This window comes from Scyliorhinus canicula, chromosome 9 (assembly GCF_902713615.1).
Source record: "Scyliorhinus canicula chromosome 9, sScyCan1.1, whole genome shotgun sequence".
NCBI classification, from domain to species: Eukaryota; Metazoa; Chordata; class Chondrichthyes; order Carcharhiniformes; family Scyliorhinidae; genus Scyliorhinus; species Scyliorhinus canicula.
This window is the reverse complement of record NC_052154.1, coordinates 161,128,271-161,148,605: the sequence shown is the minus strand read 5'-3', so window position 1 is coordinate 161,148,605 and position 20,335 is coordinate 161,128,271. Positions and strand designations below refer to the sequence as shown.

General features: G+C 41.8%; 1 protein-coding gene across 15 annotated transcripts in view; it reads right to left on the bottom strand.

Annotated features, from left to right (window-relative positions):
• plekha7b (pleckstrin homology domain containing, family A member 7b) overlaps positions 1-20,335 on the bottom strand; it is a 636,198-nt gene that overhangs the window by 77,323 nt on the left and 538,540 nt on the right. For 10 of the 15 annotated variants that reach the window (XM_038808072.1, XM_038808076.1, XM_038808066.1 and 7 more), the window contains 6 exons: positions 19,259-19,345; positions 17,635-17,754; positions 16,076-16,129; positions 10,780-10,860; positions 7,891-7,956; positions 1,591-1,671 (listed from right to left, as the gene is read on the bottom strand). In XM_038808072.1, the coding sequence (XP_038664000.1) occupies positions 1,591-1,671; positions 7,891-7,956; positions 10,780-10,860; positions 16,076-16,129; positions 17,635-17,754; positions 19,259-19,345 (489 nt within the window). The remainder of the gene's footprint in view (positions 1-1,590; positions 1,672-7,890; positions 7,957-10,779; positions 10,861-16,075; positions 16,130-17,634; positions 17,755-19,258; positions 19,346-20,335) is intronic. The other 5 variants (XM_038808071.1, XM_038808081.1, XM_038808074.1 and 2 more) reach the window with 3 other exon arrangements.

Here is a 20,335-nt window from a genome sequence, read left to right as displayed (position 1 = left end):
TTGCCCATGCTTGATCGTTTCAGCTATCAAGAGAAACTGGATTGGCTGGGGTTGTTCCCTTGAAGTAGAGAAGACTGACGTGGATCCAGATTTAGGTATATAAAATTATATGAGACGTAGAAAGTGTGGAAGGCTCAGGAGGTTTAGAGAGGATTGGAGGAAATACATTTTCATCCAGAAGATGGTTGGAATCTGGAACTCACTGCCTGAAAGGGTGGCAGAGGCGGGAACCCTCACAACATTTAAGAAGTACTTAAATGAGCCCTTGAAATGCCACAGCATACAAGGCTAAGGGACAAGTGCTGGAAAATGGGATTAGAGTAGATAGGTGCTTGACAGCCAGTACAGACACGATGGGCCGAAGGGCTTCGTTCCATGCTGTAAAAACTTTATAAGTCCAGGTTTTGGGACCAGCAGTTCAGTAGCACAACCACTATACTACTGTTCGCCCATCAGCTCATTCCCTATCAAACCCAATCAGCAGTTCTATAAAGACACAGAGACCAGGAAGGCCCTAGGCTCTATCGCCAAGTTGAGAAAGTTATACATTCTTAATCTGAGCAACAATTGTCCTGAGTACCCTCTCTGCTGATCATGCTGGGAAGTACACTTGTGGGCCATCGGTAACAACAGGATCGAGACTTGCAAAGGGAACTCCTTGCAGTCAAACAGTTGGCCGTAAGAATCACTGCTTTTAATCAAAGAGGTAATTTAAAAGGGAGCCAAACAAAAATAACTGCACAGTTCTCTTTGAAAATAGTTCCACAGAACCTAAAATTGCACACTTAAACTTCATTTGCCTGAAGTGAGCCTTTCCCGAACAGAGCTGATGGATTACCAAGTAATTGCTACAGGCTAATAATTCAGCTGAAGAGTAATAAACAGAATATTAACCTATTTTGATCACTCTGTTGTGTATTTTTTGCATTATGTGTTTTATTACAGAAACTGATTCCTGGGATGGGACGCTTGTCTCGGGGGACCGATCGAGCAGAATTGGGGTCCAAAGGTTTTGGAGTTTAAAAGAATGAAAAATAATCTCATTGAAACATACAAGATTCTGAGGGGGTTTAATTTGGCCAACACTGATGGCCAACAAGAGTTGGCCAACAAGAGTTGATGGAGAAATTCAACTATGAGCTTATTGAATGGCAGAGCAGTCTTGTGCAACATATGGTCTGCTCCTACTCCTATTTCTTATAATATGTATGGCACGGTGGCACAGTGAACAGTGGTTAACACTACTTCACAGCGCCAGGGACCCGGGTTCAATTCCGGCCTTGGGTGATGGTCTGTGTGTAGCTGGCACATTCTCCCAGTGTCTGCGCGGATTTCCTCTGGGTGTTTCAGTTTCCTCCCTAGTCCAAAGATGTGCCGTTTAGGTGGATTGGCCTCGCTAAATTGCCCCTCAGTGTCCAGAGGTTGGGTGGGATTATGGGGATGGGGCAGGGGAGTGGGCCTAAGTAATGTGCTCTATCGGAGGGTTGGAGCAGACTCAATGGGCCACGTGGCCTCCTGCTGCACTGTATGTATTCTATGATGTACATATTTCACATTTGTGCTGTCATTCTGCCTCGCCTTGCAGCATACCTTATCCATTTTCAGCTGCAAAACCTTGGCTTCCAGGTCTTGGAGACTTTTGTCCCGTGCACAAAGTCTGCTCAGTTTAGCCTAGAGGCAGAAGGAATGAATATTTATTAAACAGTAAGGAAGCTGTGAACAATGATTTGGCACTATTGGTGAGAGGATGGTAAACAGTGTGATTCTATCATCACCAATCTGAAAAAAAAACTACATAACTCCATTTAAAATTCATTACTGAAACAGCAGCTACCCGACAAAAAAACATGTTTCATACAAAACTGGGCTGAGGTCATTTTAACTGTGAATTCTCCGCTCCCCATCCGACATGCCTGTCCCAGCTGCCCAGGCAACATATACCATCAGAAATACAAGGAGCTCAACTTCATCGTGGGTTGCTGCAGCTGACAGGTAGGAGCACCATCCCCGAACCAATCAAGTAAAGCCTAAAAACACTATTTCAGTAAAATCAGTAACCGCATGAGCAATGAACATCCACTAAATTCTCACCAAATTCAACACTGCAAACAAGGTTACTTGTCAGTGAATTGTCCATGTATCTCCGGGATCCAGAGAACGTCACAGAATAAATTCAACGTAATATGATGCACATGAAATATAGCAAAGTTTAACACATGTACTGACATGGCCATCTTCAATATCTGGACTTTTTGGCTGGTTTAAAATGCAAATGTTTTCTATTTTCTCTTTCTTCACTCCATCCGTTTTTTCTTATACAAACTCTTACTTTAAAACTTCCGAAAATGATATTGGAAGCCAAGAGGAAGAAAGAAAACTAGCTGAGAAATGAACAAACAAGTGGTTAGAATAGATGGGAATAAATTAAATTTGTTAGAAAGATTTAAACTAATATGGCAGGGGGGTGGGAACCAGTGCGTTAACTTAGAAGGTGTAATAACTGAAGGGGAAATAGAGAACAAAAATAAGAGAACAAAATCACCCTGTCTGCTCAAACGCAGTGGTTTGAAGTGTATTTGTTTCAACGGCCGAAGTTATAGCAGGTAAGGCAGATGAACTTAAGGGCACTTATTGGTACTTGGAATTATGATGTTGTGGCTATCACAGAAATGTGGTTAAAGGAAGGGCAGGATTGGCAGCTGAACGTTGAAGGTTACAGATGCTTCAGAAGAGATGGAAGAGGATGTAAAAGGGGTGGGGGAGTAGCATTACTCATTAAGGAGAATATTATAGGCGTACTGCGGGAGGACACCTCGGAGAGCTCATACAATGAGGCAATCTGGGGAGAGGTCAGGAGAAGGAAGGGGGCAATCACAATGTTGGGCATTTATTACAGGCCCCCTCAACTGCCAGCAAGAGATAGAGGAGCAGATAGGTCGAGGGGTATTGGAAAGATGCAAAAGTAACAGGCTGTGGTAGGGGATTTTAATTTCTCCTATATTGATTGGGACTACCTTAGTGCTCGGGGTTTGGATGGGGCAGAGTTTGTAAGGTGCATCTAGGAAGGCTTCTTGATGCAATATGTAGACAGTCCAACTAAGGAAGGGGCAGTACTGGACCTGGTACTGGGGAATAAGCCTGGACCGGTGGTTGAGGTTTCAGTAGGGGAATATTTTGGGAGTAGTGACCACAATTCCGTAAGTTTTAGGGAACTTTTGGATAGGGATGAGGATAACCCTCGCATTAAGGTGCTAAACTGGGGAAAGGCAAATTACAATAAACACGAGACAGGAATTGAAGAATTTGGATTGGGTGCGGCTGTTGAAGGATAAATCAACATCAAATATCTGGGAGTCGAGGACTTCCGGTGACAGCAGGCAGGAGGCAGCCGCACGTTGGAGGGCTCCCGTTCGGGAACGGCAATGCCGGGGGGTAACGCCCGGTCCTAAGGGCAGAGGAGGCAGCAAAAGTCGGGAGACAGCACAGAGAGGGGAAATGTCAAAGATCAGCAAAAAAGCGGCCGTGAAAAAAGCGGCTGAAAGTCCGTCGGGGAGTGGAAAGGTCACCGCGGGGTCAGTAAAGCAACTTGAGGCTGGAGAACCAGGGGAGGCCTCATTGCTTACGGCTGAAGAAATAACTACGATGATGGCCGTGGAAGTCGAAAGGCAGTTTACAAAACACTTGGAGGCAATGAGGAAGGAGATGGGGGCGGTTTTGAAAGTGCTGGTGGAGGAAGCGATTACCCTGGTGAGGACGGCGGTGGTGGAGGTGCGGGAGCAAGGCGAGGCGCTAAAGGAAGTGGAAGAGACATTACTACAGCACAGTGATCAACTTACCTCGATGGGCAAGGAGATGCGGAAGGTGACAGAGATCAACAAGGATCTGCGAGGCCAAATGGAAGACCTGGAAAACAGATCCAGGCGACAGAATTTGAGGATTGTGGGGCTGCCCGAAGGACTGTAAGGACCGACGCCGGCTGAGTATTTTGCCACGATGTTGGCGAAACTATTAGGGGAGGGGGAAGATCCCTCCCGATATGAGCTGGATCGGGCTCATCAGTCGTGGAGGCCTCTACCAAAGGCGAGTGAGCCGCCAAGAGTAGTGACTCTGTGCTTCCGTAGGCACAGTGTAAAGGAGAAGGTCCGAGGGGTCTAGCCGGGGTGGAAAGTTGGGGGCAGGAACCGGGTTGGGGGTGGGGGGGAGAGGATTATTACAGGAGGAAGTGGAGGGGAGGAGTGGGGGGGGGGTTTACAACTCTTGGGTGTCATTTACGGTACTCTTTTGGAGGTTGGATGGCATTGAGTGCCGTCGGGGGGGGGGGGACTCTATAGGTTAATGGTGACCATGGGCGATTCTGGACTCCTTTCTCTTTTCCGCCTTTTTTTTTCCACCGTGGGAGGGTTTGTTTTATTTGATGCATATATTGACAGGTGGGCCGTTGGTTGGGGTGGTGGGAGGATGGGATCATTGTTGATGTTAAGGGTATTGACTTTGTATCTGTTACCGTTTACTGCTTGTTGGTGGGGTGTACATTTTGAAGGAAAATGTGAAAATGGAGAATAAAAACATTTATAAAAAAAAAATTCTGAGAGTCTTTCAAGCGACATAAGGATTCAGGAAAGTCACGTTCCTGAGAGAACGAAGGATATGTACGGGAAATTTAAGGAGCCTTGGATAACGAGGGATATTATGAACCTTGTCAAAAAGGAAAAGGAGACTTTTGTATGGTCTAGAAGGGTGGGGACATTCAAAATTCTTGAGGAGCATAAAGTAAGTAGGAAAGTACTTAAGCGGGAAATTAGGAGGGCTCAGAGGGGTTATGAAAAGTCCTTGGCAAGTAGGATTAAAGTGAATCCCAAAGCTTTTTATTCATATTTTAAAAGCCAGAGGGTGGCCAGGTACACGATTGGACCACTTAAGGACAGTGGGGAGAATCTGTGTTGATCCAGAGGAAATGGGTGAGGCACTAAATGAATACTTTGCATCAGTGTTCACCAAATAAAAGAACTTTGTGGAAGATGTTTCTTGGGTAGTGTGTGTGGACAGTCTGGGTCATATTGACTTTGAAAAGGAGGTGGTATTGGGTCTTTTAAAAGGCATTAAGGTAGATAAGTCTCCTAGTCCGGTTGGGATTTACCCCAGAATACTGAGGGAAGTACGGTAGGAAATTGCTGGGGCCTTAACGAACATCTTTGTATCCTCATTGGCTACAGGTGAGATCCCAGACGACTAGAGATTAGCTAATGCAGTACCACTATTTAAGAAACGTAGCAGGGATAATCGAGGAAACTATAGGCCGGTGAGCCTCACGCCAGTAGTAGGTAAATTATTGGAGAGAATTCTCAGGGACAGGATTTATACCCCTTTGGAAACAAATGGACTCATCAACGATAGACAGCATGGTTTTGTGAAGGGGAGGTCATGCCTCACTAACTTGATTGGGGTTTTTGAGGAGGTGCCGAAGATGACTGATGAGGGGAGGGCAGTGAATGTTGTTTACATGAACTTTAATAAAGCCTTTGACAAGGTGCCTCATGGCAGACTGGTACAAAAGGCGAAGTCACATGGGATCAGATGTAAGGTCGTAAGATGGATACAGAACTGGCTCGGTCACAGAAGGTAAAGGGTAGCATAGAAGGGTGTTTGTCTGAATGGAAGGTTGTGACTAGTGGTGTTCCACAGGGATCTGTGCAGGAGCCTCTGTTGTTTGTAGCACACATAAATGATTTGGAGGAAAATGTAGGTGGTCTGATTAGTAAGTTTGTGGATGACACCAAGGTTGGTGGAGTGGCAGATTGTGTTGAGGATTATCAAAAGATACAGTAGGACATAGACAGGTTGGAGACTTGGGCAGAGAAATGGCAAATTTGGTTTAATCCGGACAAATGTAAGGTACTGCATTTTGGTAGGTCTAACATGGAGGGGAAATATACTGTAAATGGCAAAGCCATTAGGAATATAGAAAGTCACAGAGATCTGGGCGTGCAGCTCCACAGATCTTTGAAAGTGGCAACACAAGTGGACAAGGTAGTCAAGAAAGCATATGGGATGCTTGCCTTCATTGGACGGGGCATCAAGTATAAAAACTGGCAAGTCATGCTACAGTTCTATAGACCCTTGGTAAGGCCGCACTTGGAATATTGCACACAATTCTGGTTTGCCACGCTACCAGAAGGATGTGAAGGCTTTGGAGAGGGTGCAGAGGAGGTTTACCAGGGTGTTAGCTATGCGGAGAGGCTGAATAGACTGGGAATGTTTTCATTAGAACAATGGAGGTTGAGGGCTGACCTGACAGAGGTCTACAAGATTATGAGGGTCATTGATAAAGTGGATGGGCAGGCACTCTTTCCAAGGGTGGAGGGGTCAGTCACCAGGGGGCATAGGTTTAAGGTCCATGGGACAAAGTTTAGAAGACACGTGCGAGGCAGGTTTTTACACAGATTGTGGTGAGTGCCTGGACAGCGTGGGCAGGGGAGGTTGTGGAAGCAGATACATTAATGGCGTTCAAAAGGCATCTCGACAAATACATGGATAGGATGGGTACAGAGGGATACGACACAAGGAAGTGCTGAGGGTTTTGGCCAATCATAGATCATCATAGAATTTACAGTGCAGAAGGAGGCCATTCGGCCCATCGAGTCTGCACCGGCTCTTGGAAAGAGCACCCTACCCAAGGTCAACACCTCTACCCTATCCCTATAACCCAGTAACCCCACCCAACACTAAGGGCAACTTTGGACACTAAGGACAATTTATCTTGGCCAATCCACCTAACCTGCACATCTTTGGACTGTGGGAGGAAACCGGAGTACCCGGAGGAAACCCACGCACACACGGGGAGAATGTGCAGACTCCGCACAGACAGTGACCCAAGCCGGAATCGAACCTGGGACCCTGGAGCTGTGAAGCAATTGTGCTAACCACAATGCTATCATGCTGCCAAGGGTGGTATCGTGACCGGTACAGGCTTGGAGGGCCGAAGGGCCTGTTCCTGTGCTATATTGTTCTTTGAAATAGTTAAACTGATAAGAAAATGGAAATACAATTGAGAAAGAATGGAGAATAGACAGATGTAGAAAATAATTGGGATGACGCGAGCTGACTTAGGGTATTTAAAATGATCCAACCAAAATGCATTTTGTTTTGGTGTACAGATTAATATCATAAAAAACAGCTCCTGGTATTAAGACTAGCATTAACATTTGTAGTTTAATATCGGCATGGCAATTTTCTGAATATATGGTCTGCTTTCTGCCTCTCAAGGACAACTCAGTTGGGATTGGGCATGCAGCAAGTGGAGAAATCACAGATGGAAAGTCAATAATTGCTGCATTGCATTGCTCACAAGGAGAAAATGTTACAACTGCAAAATAATTAGTTATTAATAACCTTTTTAAAATCCCAATTGTGCTCATTGCCATGGTAACTACATTTTATTAGTTTTGTTTTAGCATAGATTTATACTTTCAATTTTAATAGTCTAGCTACAGGTTTAATCTGCGTAAACCTAGCCTGTGTAGTGTGAAGGAACAAGACAAGTTTAACTGGAGTTGCATTTTATTCAAGCTCTTGATGCATCAGTTTATCACACTGGCTGTGATATTAAGACATATAAATTATGGATGTTTCAGGTTTAATCTCTGCTGATCTCAGCAACAGTAGCTGCCGTCTCAGTCCTTACTCCTGGTTGATAGAGAGGCAAAAAGTTAATCAATCAACATTCCTGTCACAGTTCACTACTGGAAGAGATGGGATCAGACTATAAACTCCTCACAGTCAAATAGCTTGCCAGCACTCCAGGATTAAGCAGGAAGAAAATGCTAGCCAGTCCAGATCTGTGATATCGCGTACTGGTGCCAGGAGAAAACGGGAGGAAAAAAGTAAACTTACATCAGCATTGCTTTCTGCAATTTTAACTGGTTGTACAAGACGCCTGATTGGTCCTTGTCCCGTCACCTTAGTACAAAAAAGATAAAGATGGGTGAAAACTGGTAGCAGACAATTACGACAATGTTACCAATTAATTTTAGGGATCCCCCTCCCTCAAAAGAAGACTGCACACTTTATAAAAGTATTAAATCCATTGTCATTTTGTACTATATTAGTAAAACAATAATTGAATATTCAAGTTTGTTTATTAAACAGATGTAGTAAGAACAGAAGTAAGGCAAGTACAGGCCTAGTGAGGAATTATAAAAGGGACAGCAGAGGACTAACGGTCTTACCATCAAAACCCCAGGGTCAAATAAATTACGCAACATTTTAAACCAACATTCACAAGGGTATTTAAAATATGAGCAAGTACTTCCTAAACAATTCTCCAACTTTTCCATATGGGCCACTAATTTTGTGATTAAGGCTCAAGTGATTAACCTGAGGTAGAGATGCTATAATTGTTTCTCAGTTGGAGGTGGGGTGGGATATGTGGTTATAGAGAATCAAGCAGGGATCCCACTCCTGATTATTTTCCAATGACCTCTGTTGGGAGGTACATGCCTGAGACCATCTGGTAAGGAGTGCGTATGGCTCAGAATGATGCCCCACCTCCCATCATGGAGGCATGTAGACACCATTGTTAAGATAGTGGATACCGGAATGATATATAAATCCCACCATTTGTGCCAATTTCGAGTTCACTGTTTAGGTTGATCACATGAAGAATAGTCAGTTAGGTGAGGTAACAGCAGTCTGCTAATATCTGTGGAAATTGTAACCCAAATTGATCCAATGTATTTAGGAGAGGGGAGAAAATTGAGGATAATGAATAAAAGAAAATCAATGGGCTGCATTTCTAATGTACTAGCCACTCTAATATAAACATTTAAAGATGAAGGTCTATACAAATTTAGGCTGATAATTATAAAATATCAGGGATATATGCATTTTTCAATGGGATATCGGTGCCACTGGCTGAGCCAGAATTTATAACCCATTCCTAATTGCCCTCAAGAACGTGGTGGTAAGCCTCCTTCTTTAACCGCTGCAGACCATGTGGGGTTGGTACATCCACAGTGATGATAGGAAGTGTGTTTCAGCATTGTTACCCAATAACAGTGAAGGAATGGTGATATAGTTCAAAGTCAGGATGGCGCGCGGCTTGGAGGGATACAGGGAGTTGGTGATGTTCCCATGCATCTGTTGCCTTTGACATTCTAGGCGGCAGTGGTCATGGGTTTGGAAGGTGTTGTCGAAGAAGCTTTGGTGAGTTGCTGCAGAGCAACTTATAGCTGATACACACTGCTGTCACTATGCATTGGTGGTGGAGAGGGTGAATGTTGAAGAAGATGGATGGGATGCAACCAAGCGGGTGCTTTGTCCTGCATGGTGTTGAGCTTCTTGAGTATTCTTGGAGTTGAACTCATCCAAGCAAGTGGAGAGAATTCAAACACACTCCTGACTTGTGCGTTGCAGGCAGTGAACAGGCTTTGCGAAGTCAACGCACGAGGTACTCACCGCAAACTTCCCAACCTCTCACCTGTTATTGTAGCCATTGTATTTATACAGCTGGTCCAGTTCAGTTCCTTGTCAATGGCAACCCTGAGGCTTTTGATGGCTAACATGAAACCATATTCTTTACTTCACACCAAATGAAAGTGAAAGTCACCTTAGTCCTCGAGGACCATAGGCTGCTCTCCCCTTTTGATCATAGATAGCTCACTGGTGGTGATTTCACCAGAGGATCACCACACCTCAGGCGAGGGGCAAGATTGAGAAGGCCTTCATGGATAACCTCTGTGGACACAGGAATTGAACCCATGCTGTTGGCATTGTTCCACATCACAAACTAGCCATCCAGCCACTGAGCTGGAAATACCTAAAGTTCTGAACTATTATCATGGCTCATTCTCCAAATTGGAAACAGCAAAAAATGAGTATCGTGAAGCATGTGTATTTTGGATGGGTTTTTTGCAGAGCGAAGCATTATTTACATATGGCACTTGTGCATGCTACAAACCTGAAATTGTCCTACAATTAGTCTACAATATTCTTCTTCAGGTGCCAGTTATTACATTTGGATAAGAAACATGTTTAACCATACCATCAGATTATTGCAACAATCCACCAACATCAGCCTTGGATCAACTCATCTGCAGCAACATCTTTCCAAAGCATCCTAAACTATCCAACTTGATTAACAAAAATGGATTTTAGCAAGTATTGTTGCTATTTTTTTATTACCAACTGCACCTTTGTGCTGAACTGTCAAAAGCAATTTTGATTACACAAACACTGAAAGTTGTTATGGCACACAGTAAAATGCTGAAGTTTGCCACCACAAACATGCTTTATGTTGTTCAAGTTGCCTTCCTGAAAGGGACAATATCTTTAAGAAAAATGCGAGTATCAAAGGATTGAGAGCATCTACACACATGTATGCACATGCGCATAAACTGCAATTACTTTCAGGATGTGAATTGCAATGTTGCATTTCGATGCAATTTCAATTTCAAAAAAAGTCGATTCCAAATGATATTACAATAATAGGTGCCCCTTTAAGGAAATCAAACACACACTCACACAAGGCACATATGAAAACAATTAGTTTAACAAAACCTTGAACATTAGAAAATAAACCCAGCCTTGCAGCCTGCAATGGAAGATCAAGCATTGAAATCAACATTTTAATATCACAGAAATGACAGGACGGACTAACTCAGTGCGAAAGGGAACACGCTGATTTCTAAACACGGAATATATAACCATGGTGGAAAGCAAGCTGCTGATGGAATAGGCACATTAATTTTTTTTCTGAATTTCAGCTGGAACAAGCAGCCTTACTTGGAGACTGGGTCGGAACCTTGGTGTGACTTTCATTACCATTCTGTGAACCGTGTTGATCAAAGGTACATTAGATTTCATCTGTTCCAAACAGAAGAGGAATATATTTCATTACAACAATGGGGGCTTCTTCCTTATAATCATATAATGTCACCAAGTGTAATGTCACCATCCCAAATAATACTTCAAAGTATGGTGAATGTACCACACCATTCCCTAAATAGTCTTCACAAGATTCATCAACTGTCCTCGAGCAAAGCTTGATAATCAGTACCATCAACACCCTGCTAACACCAGCCTCCCCGGACAGGCGCCGGAATGTGGCAACTAGGGGCTTTTCACAGTAACTTCATTGAAGCCTACTCGTGACAATAAGCGATTTTCATTTTTTCATTTTTAATATTTGTAAAGCTTTCAAATTCTCCTTCAAAGTTCTGAAACTCCCATCTACTTTGGCTTTCTTCAACCAAATATGTCAATAAAACTAGTCATTCACCCAATTACTAGTGCAGAATGTTTCATTTGCTTAATTAACAGCAGTCCAAGTTTTCAAGTAAATGTTTGCTCTAAGCACTTTGACATGATTTATTCTCTAAAGGTAAATCGGATTATTTTTATCTGGATTCTCAGCAGGCTTGTGCAAAAAACTGCTGCAGTGCTGTAACAAAATCTGCCACCAGGGGGTGAAACCACACGCATTTCTCATCAGATACCATTGATCCGGGGACACCCACTCTTAGTCTGAATAGGAAAGTGAAGCTCAAAAACAGGATCTTCTACAGAGTCAAAGAGTTGAAAGTTCATATCATATGATCCGTGTACAGGTTTAAACCTTTTGCTGAATCTCACGCTGGGGCACGTATTAATTTCAAAGTTACGAGTAAAATCATTATTTGCTCAGTGAATTAATACAAGGACAAAATGTAGCATAAATTAAGACAATTTTAAAATGAAAGGTGCAGTGAATTCTGCCAACTCGATAGAAGTCTTCTACGCAAATTCAACGTATCAAGGTTGAAAATGCTGCAACTATTTCTTATACTGCATGGCTGAAGTTATTGACCTCACCTCCTTGTTCAATAAATCCTCTTCCTGGATAAATTTTTGATTGACCATGCAAGAGTTGGGATTACGTACTTGAAGTGAGAGCATAGGACTATCGGAGAGAGCAACGCACATCCAAGTTTTTACACTAAAAACATATCTTTTAGTATTTTAAACTTTCCGCCATTATAATTTGACAAAATAATCAATTATGGGCCTGAATGTGAAAAAAAATTTATTTCGAGAATTCTGGGCTTCGAGTAGTGATTCATTTTGGCAGAAGAATTGAGGAAAGACTAGAAAATTGAATGGTACACTTGCAGAGACACGGAGGGTACCCGCAGAGAGCAGGAAAAAAATGTTAAAAGTTGTTAAGAGACAATAGAGCTGCTCAACTTTATAAATAGAGGAACAGAGTACAAAGTTGTGCTGAACGTTAATAATGCACTGATCAGGTCTCAGCTGTGATCTGCGGGCCATTTATGGGCATCTCGCTGTAGGACAGGTGTCAGGGTCTTAGAGAAGGTCGTGCCAAGAATGAAAGACCTCAGTTAAGTGGAGAAACTAATGAAACTGGGGTTACTCTACTTAAGGAAAATATTCAATAGAGGTGTTCATAGGTTTTGATAGATTAAATAAATAATGCGCTAAGTATTTTGGAGCATTTTGACATGACAGGCTATAAAGATAAGTCTGATGACAGTATTATTCTTCGGATTATCATCAGACCTGTGCAAATTGTAACAGATTCTGCCACCAGGGGGCATCTCTCGTCTATGGTACATAACCATGAAAAGATGCGAAATTGAAAGAATGTTTCCTCAGGTACTGTTTCTCTGGGGCAGCCATTCTTAGTCCGAATGGGAAAGCAAAGCGCAAACAAACATCATCTCACGTCCTGCAGGATCATCTTAATGTCACTGATTGTCATGAGATCATGTCACACATTAGCTGAAACAATGTTAAGGATCCAATCCGAGCTCCAGTAGCAGAAGGGTCAGTAATCATGTGGACGCAGATGTATGGTATTTGGCAGAAGAATCAGGATGGGCCACGAGTAAGTTTTCTTTTCATGGAGCAAGTTGTCAGGCTGTGCAGTACACTGCCTGAAAAGTTGATGGAAGCAGATTTGACAATACCTTTCGATAGGGAATTGGATAAGTAATGGCCTACTCCGGTTCCTACATTCCTCTATTCCTTCTCAACCTTGCCTCCCGCCAAAGTGTGGCAATCCTCAGGTAACACCACCACCAGTTAGCTCTCCCCCTCAAAGGAGAAAGCAGCCTATGGTCATCTGGGACTCTGGTGTCTTTATCTTAACTAAATTTCCTATGTTTCCATGTCCAATAGACCAAATGGCCTATTATTTTGTGCTGAGTTATGATGTGGTAAATTTGTATTGTAAGATGGGGGTCTATTAATTTAACAAAGATAGTAAATTATTTATTTAACTAGATTAAAACATCAAATTAGCAGAGAAAATAATTCAGTGTCAACTTAGTGCAATTTTGGTGGTCCCCTCACCTCTTGCTATGATACAGGTAATGCTGTTTTCACCAATGGATTTTTCTCCCCTCAGATAACATAATTAAACAGAAATGTCTCACTGACTAAGCGAGTTGATATGGTCGGCAATTCACAAGCTTCTTTTGAAGGAAGCTTCTTTTTTTCTGAGCATTAACCAACCACAAGTATCAGAACTGTGGTGCCCACACATCACATCAACTGGAGAATGCACAAGACAAAAATGGCAGCAAAAAAAAAAAACAGAAAAAAGAGATGCCAAAATCACAAACAATTCATGAAGGAGTTATCAAAAAGCACAGACAACAAGCACCAACATATCTGGAAACCAATCTGTCTTGCGCCATCATACAAGTAGAGAAAACAGCACAAGCAAGCACATTCCAGCTGGAACCAGACTAAATTATATTGGATAAAAGCAAATTACTGTGAATGCTGGTATCTGAAATTCTGTTGGAAACTAGGTTACTCATCCACACCCTGTATTCAATGAGATGGATAGGCAACTCTCTGCACAAGTCCTGTTTTTAAAGAAAATCTCCAATTTTCACCTCTACGTTTGAATCCTGAGACATAGATTCCCAGACCAGGTTCTGCTTCACGTATAATGGTCTCCCTCTAATACCTTGTCAAATGACAAAGAGCTTCAAGTGGGATCAGTCAACTATTTAATCTGAATAGACCAGTCAAGCCCAGTTCTATTTGGCACACACAGATATAAACAGCAACAGCCACTGTAAAGCAAGCAGCAGATCCCACAGCTGTTTTCCCTTCACTAACTAAAGGCACTACAATCTTTAGTTGTTTCAATTGATATCAGCTAGTGTAGCTTAGAACAGATCCTTTTCTAGAGCAACATTGACAAGTGTCATTTGCTGCTTCAGCCGATCTCTAATAGGTTCCAGTAACAAAATCTTTCAGTGCTAAGGTTAGACGAAGCGGGATGAGAGAAGACACTTCTGGGATTGATCACCTGGGCTGAATGGCCTGCTTCTTTCCTGTGGATTCGATGTAAAACTGTCTGTGGATACATTATTGTCATGACAATGCTGAAAGTTATTAGCTGACCAACAATAGCATTCACAGCAGCACAGTGTTGTCACAGATACAAATAATAAATAGGTAGACAACAAAGAGATAACAAGTGATGGGAAATTGCAACCTCCGAATAGTTTGTGAAATTTTATCTTAATCAATTACCCAAAGCAATAGTTTGTTTATCAATTACTGATAAGGCAGTCATTGATATCCATGGCTGGAGGATATCCAATTTGTGGTTAAACTTCAGGGTGTTCAAACTGTGGTGTTTTAAAGACAGGGCAAATTTTCTGAATGCACGCTGCAAGTGAGCAGTCACATTCACACAGAGCGATTAGCAAGCAGTCCTGGCAATGCCATCCCCATGATTTCCCACCAAAGCAGGCGTTAACAATTTACTGATACATGCTCTCAGTGGGTGAGGAAAATCAGCCTCATCACCTTAAAAGTAAGCAAATCAGTAGCACTTTGAAAAAAAAATTACGTATCAAGTTACAAGCAAGAGATCCTACCTCGGGCACCAAATCCATTGGTTAGAACCTCTTGCCCATGTTCCTCAGCAATAGACCACCTTTTGGCACAAATAGCCAGCATCTCGCTGATCCATGAGAAATTCACCCGCATTTTAACCAGTAATAAAAGTGACCGTTTGATATCAATTTTGAAGAGACTTTAACAGCGAGAAGCAAAATTTTATATGAGGAGGTTAACTTTATGAGTTCAAAGTTACAGAGAAGGGGAAATGTAATTCCTGCTGTAGATGGTCCAAATTTGCTTTAATCCTGTGAGACATTCAAAGGTTGCAAAGTCTGATAGCCAAGTGTCATTAATTTGGGATTGGTTAGTTGCACTTTGGAAGTTAGCGCAATCAGAAACAATTCACCAATGAAACTGGTTGTTCTGGGTTTAATGTGAACAGAAAAACAGGACTTTAAGGTAGGAACTAGAGCAGTCCCAAAATAATGTAGATTAACAGATATTGTGTTGTTTCCTGAACTGATATAAATTTTCAGTATAATCCTATAATCTTTCCCAACACAGCTGTTGCAGGAGTAGACAACTGAAAATCGCACTTTTAGTCAAAACAAATGAGCTTTCAATTAAGTCCAAAAGTCAGCTGATTATCTTGGGAGCAAATATGACTTACAAGAATTTAATTTGTGAAAAGATGGAAGGGTAGCTCATGCATGGTTAGAGCAATTAAATTACCAACTTCCTTGAGCATTTTCTAGTGCAATTAGTTTCAAATTTAATCGCCACTTGTTATCATTTACTTGGCAGAAACCATGACATAACTGTGATTCAGTTGGCAATTGTGGGCAAACAACTTGTTTCCAGTTAGTAGCTGCATTGAGTCATCGAAAAACTAGAAGCTGGATTTATTTGAATTCCTGTATTAATTTAAGTGTTCAGGAAAAGATTGCATTTCATGGGGCCATACAGTCCCCATTGCTGAAACCAATACAGTATTATTTAAATAACAGGCAAACTGATAACATTTGCTGATCAGCTACACATTCTTGGACAAATGACCTTTAGCCACTCACTAACTGGCAGCAATAGGGAGAAACCAAACAGAGAGGGGATGAGAGGAATACAGGGAACCACAGAGGTGATATAAGAATGGACACAGGGAAGCAGAGAGACAGGGGCAGAGAAGAGGAAGGAGGTAACAATTGCAAAGCCCCACCTTTAGATCTAGGTACTCCAGATTCTTCTTCAGTTGCATATATGTGTCGTCAGCCTGATGTTGTAGTTGAGAAAACAAACAAAAAAAATGATTTAATCAAATTCACACTAATTTCATTTTATCCCCTTCACTTGCACCACTTTAATAGAAAAGCAAAATCCAACTGCGCAATGCACCTCCAGAACTTTGAACAGAACAGTTTCTTCTATTCAAATCTTTCAACATGGCCAATGTCTCATATTTACAGCATTCAATCATTAAATTTAATCCAAATGTCCTCTTGAGGAAAAACGAGATTTTAAGTTGTTGAAGGTACAAAGTTCTGGATTTCAGCTATTCAGAAGCAGGCTAGTACACAAATACACCAATGCTATGCACACTTTCAACAGCTTCTGCACCAAAGATTTGGGAATAAACAAATTGGCTTGTTAGAAATAAAAAGTCTGTTTTGATCTGTTCTTCCATGAGGAAAAAAAAACAATCCAGAAGTTCAAATAGCAGCATTCACAGGGCAGAGACTGAACAGTCAGGCAGGAACTCAATCTTGATACCATGTTGCATTATTCTACGTGTTAAAAAGTTTTGCATCACCTTGAAACCTTCCCCCCCCCCCCTCCCAGAATATTTGATTGCAATCGGATTAATATTTCATTATATAAAGAAAAAAAGAGATAGATGATAAAACAGCTGCAGGTTGCAAAAATGAGATGATTTGATCAGAGAACATATTTCTCTGGCCAACATCCTGGCAGAATAAAATGCATTTAAAACAGGTAATAGCAACATTTATTTTTTTTAATTCACATGTGTGTAAATTAGATTACTCCACAGGCAAACCATCTGACAATCAACTTAACAATGTTATCAGAGTATAAAGAGACATCTCTATCCATTTGCAGGATAATTTGGGATGAAACGTCAGAGTTTTATGATGGATAGCAGTCTCAGAAAGAGCAATGCAACATATATGGATTCCCCCCCCCCCCCCCCCCCCCCATTGCCCCATACTCAAACTGCTCCATTTTTCTCCCTAAGTTACTAAGTCCTGGGAGGCCATGATGCTGCAAAGCACAGGCTGCCCTAATTGCTCATTTCTTGTGTGATCCTACGCAGTGTGTGCTGACAGAGACTGAGCGTTCCCTCTCTTGCAACAGCAATCCCTGGCTTCTGACTGAAACTTGAACAACTTTTCCCCCCTTGTTTTTGCTTAGGGGAGTTTAAGATATGGGTTTAAACTACATTTCATAACCGAGCCATAGGCAGTCAAACTCTGTTGCAACAATAGAAAGGTTGTGTTGAAGACACATATTTTGTGGGAATCACAGAATAAAATGTATGAACATGAAAGCTTATTACCGATGGCAACTGGGTAATGACCTAACGTGATGTTCAATGGGCATAAATGTTGAAAGCTGAATTGCTGTCTATGGTTTGTAAACGTGAACATTTAAAATAATATTAATGTAAAGCCACACAAAGCATACGACAAGTAACCTCATGAAACATTCTGGGACAAACAGCCACATCAGGTGACATATGCGAGCCAATCGACAGCTGACCTGATGGTTGGATTGGCTCAGCTCGTTTAGTTGCAACTGGGCAAGTGTATGATTTCGAACATTAGCCAGCTTGGATTGATGTCTCCGTAATCGGATGAGCAGTAAAGTTAGTTCTTCTAGCTGCAGGTAATATAGTTCGTCATAAAGGGAGGCATTAGCAATTAAAATTCGTCACTCCAAAACCTGAGGCACTCTACCTCGCTGTGAGCACATGACAGTCAAAAAGCACCAAAAGTGTTAATCATGTTCCAGAAATTAGACAGTTTAAAAACTACATGTAAAAGACACGCCTGGGGAAAATGCTGCTGAAACCTCAATGAAAGAAATTCTGTGACTTCCTTTTTTTTCCTGCAGCAGGCTAAGAAATATTTCATCTTGAAATGTTACATCCTGACTGAATAATGAATTAAACATAAATTACAAATCTCCTCCGCTGTTCACTAGGGGTTGTATATTTCACTATTTTGTGACTGTAAACTCATTCTTGGCTTCCAAATGAAGCTAATGAAAGGAATACGTTTCAATTAGGATTTTAAAAAAAATCTAATAAATACATCATGCTTTATGCATAAACTGAGCTATTGACTGGTTTAAACTCCGCAGAGATAGTCAGTTCAAAGCTTACTAGACTTAAATTCAGAAAACTATGTTTTGTGATCAATGCACCAGGAAAATATGGGCCGTTTCATTGAACTTGAGTTTCCAAGTATTTTAAAATCAGAGAACTCATGTAAGTTAATTGCAATTAAACAGGAATTCTAGATGAAAATGCTTATGTCCCTCTGCACATACATACAATACTGTTAATCTATGACAATGCATTAAACTGGTCGACTAAATTTGTAATATTCACAAAACTGGAGGATTTGTTTTGTTGCACCTGTTCAGTAAACATGCATTTGCCTTTGTAAAGTTTAATACTTTGCTTACTCTCTTAGAATGAGAAAAAAAAATCACAACAGCACAGTAATGAATGATTGAGTTAATGTAAAAGCAGTATCCCATCTCAAAAAACATATGCGAGGACCCATGTGGACCTCGACAAGAGTCCTAGTAACAGCATCAATTAACAAGATCCAGGTGGAGGACATGTGGTGAATTAACAAGTCCTTCATACAAAGCATGTTTGAGTTATTACATTTGTAAAACCTCATCTGCATCAAGTGTGGTTAATACTGCTCAATTCGGAGTCACCAAAATAGCAGTACAAAAATTAGATTTTTTTTCATGGTTAGGAACAGTATTAAAATAAAAACTCTCTCTAAAAAATGCAGGAACATCTAGTCTTCTGCAGCTTAATTTGTTTAGCTCTAATGTACAGTGTGTGAATACCAAATTCTCTGCAGCATAGCAAAAATGCAAGTGCTTATTCTAAAGTGTTATTGTTGATTACTGTGAAACCGTACTTATTTGACTGGGAGCTGTAACGGGAAATGTAATTTGCAATCTCACATCATCAGACTATATCGAGTAATGTTGGGTGCTACTCTTTCTACCAATAATAACTTTCTAGGGTGCAGTCTAATGGTGCTGGCCTGAAGTACGGATGTAATTACTCAAACCTTCCCTCCCCAATCTTGCAATACAATTATGAAATTAGATATATATGCTGAATGGAACTTACTGTCTTTCCATGCAAGCTGGGGGCACTGACCGTGTGTGTCATATAACCCATGGGAGGCATAGAACGCCTGTCAATGTGCGCCGAACTCTGCCAGAAAATACAGAATGTTTAAATAGCAGGTTGATATAGGGTAGAATTTTCCAGCCCTTCCCGCTAGCAGGATCTTCTTCACCCACCGAAAGCAACCCCCTCCCGCCCCGCCCCACCCGCCCCCCACATTTTCCCACATCAGACTTCATCGGTCACATTTTAACGCATTCGCTTAACCTATCTATATCCCTTTGCAGAATCTTCATCTTTCCTTGACAACTTGCTTTTCTACTCTCTTGGTGTCATTGGCAAAGCTAGCCACCATACATTTGGTTCCTTCATCCATGTCATTTATATAGATTGTAGATAATTGAGACTCCAGCACTGATCCCTGTGGCATTCTACAACTTACAGCTTGCCAACCTAAGACCCATTTATTCCTAATCGCTGCTGCCTGTTAGCTAACCAATCATTCATCCATGCTAATATATCACCCCCTATGCCATGTGCTATCATCAACATTTAGAATACAATCACACCAGTGCTGAAGGAGGCCATTCGGCCCATGGAAGGTGGCATGATAGCTCAGTGGTTAGCACCATTGCTTCACAGAACCATGAACCCGGGTTCAATTCCTGGCTTGGGTCACTGTCTGCGTGGAGTCTGCATGTTCCCCCGTGTCTGTGTGGGTTTCCTCCAGACGCTCCGGATTACTCCCACAAGTCTCGACAGACATGTTTGTTAGGTGAATTGGACATTCTGAATTCTCCCTTAGTGTACCCGAACAGGTGCCATAGTGTGGCAACTAGGGCATTTTCACAGTAACTTCATTGCAATGTTAATGTAAGCCTACTTGTGACACTAATAAAGATTACCATCGAGCCTGCACAGACCCTCTGAAAGAGTACCCTGCCTAGGCTCACAACCCCACCCTATCCCCATAACCTAGTAAGACCACGCAACCATTGAACACTGAGGGGCAATTTAGCATGGTCAATACCTATAACCTGCACATCTTTGGACTGTGGGAGGGAACCAGAACATCCA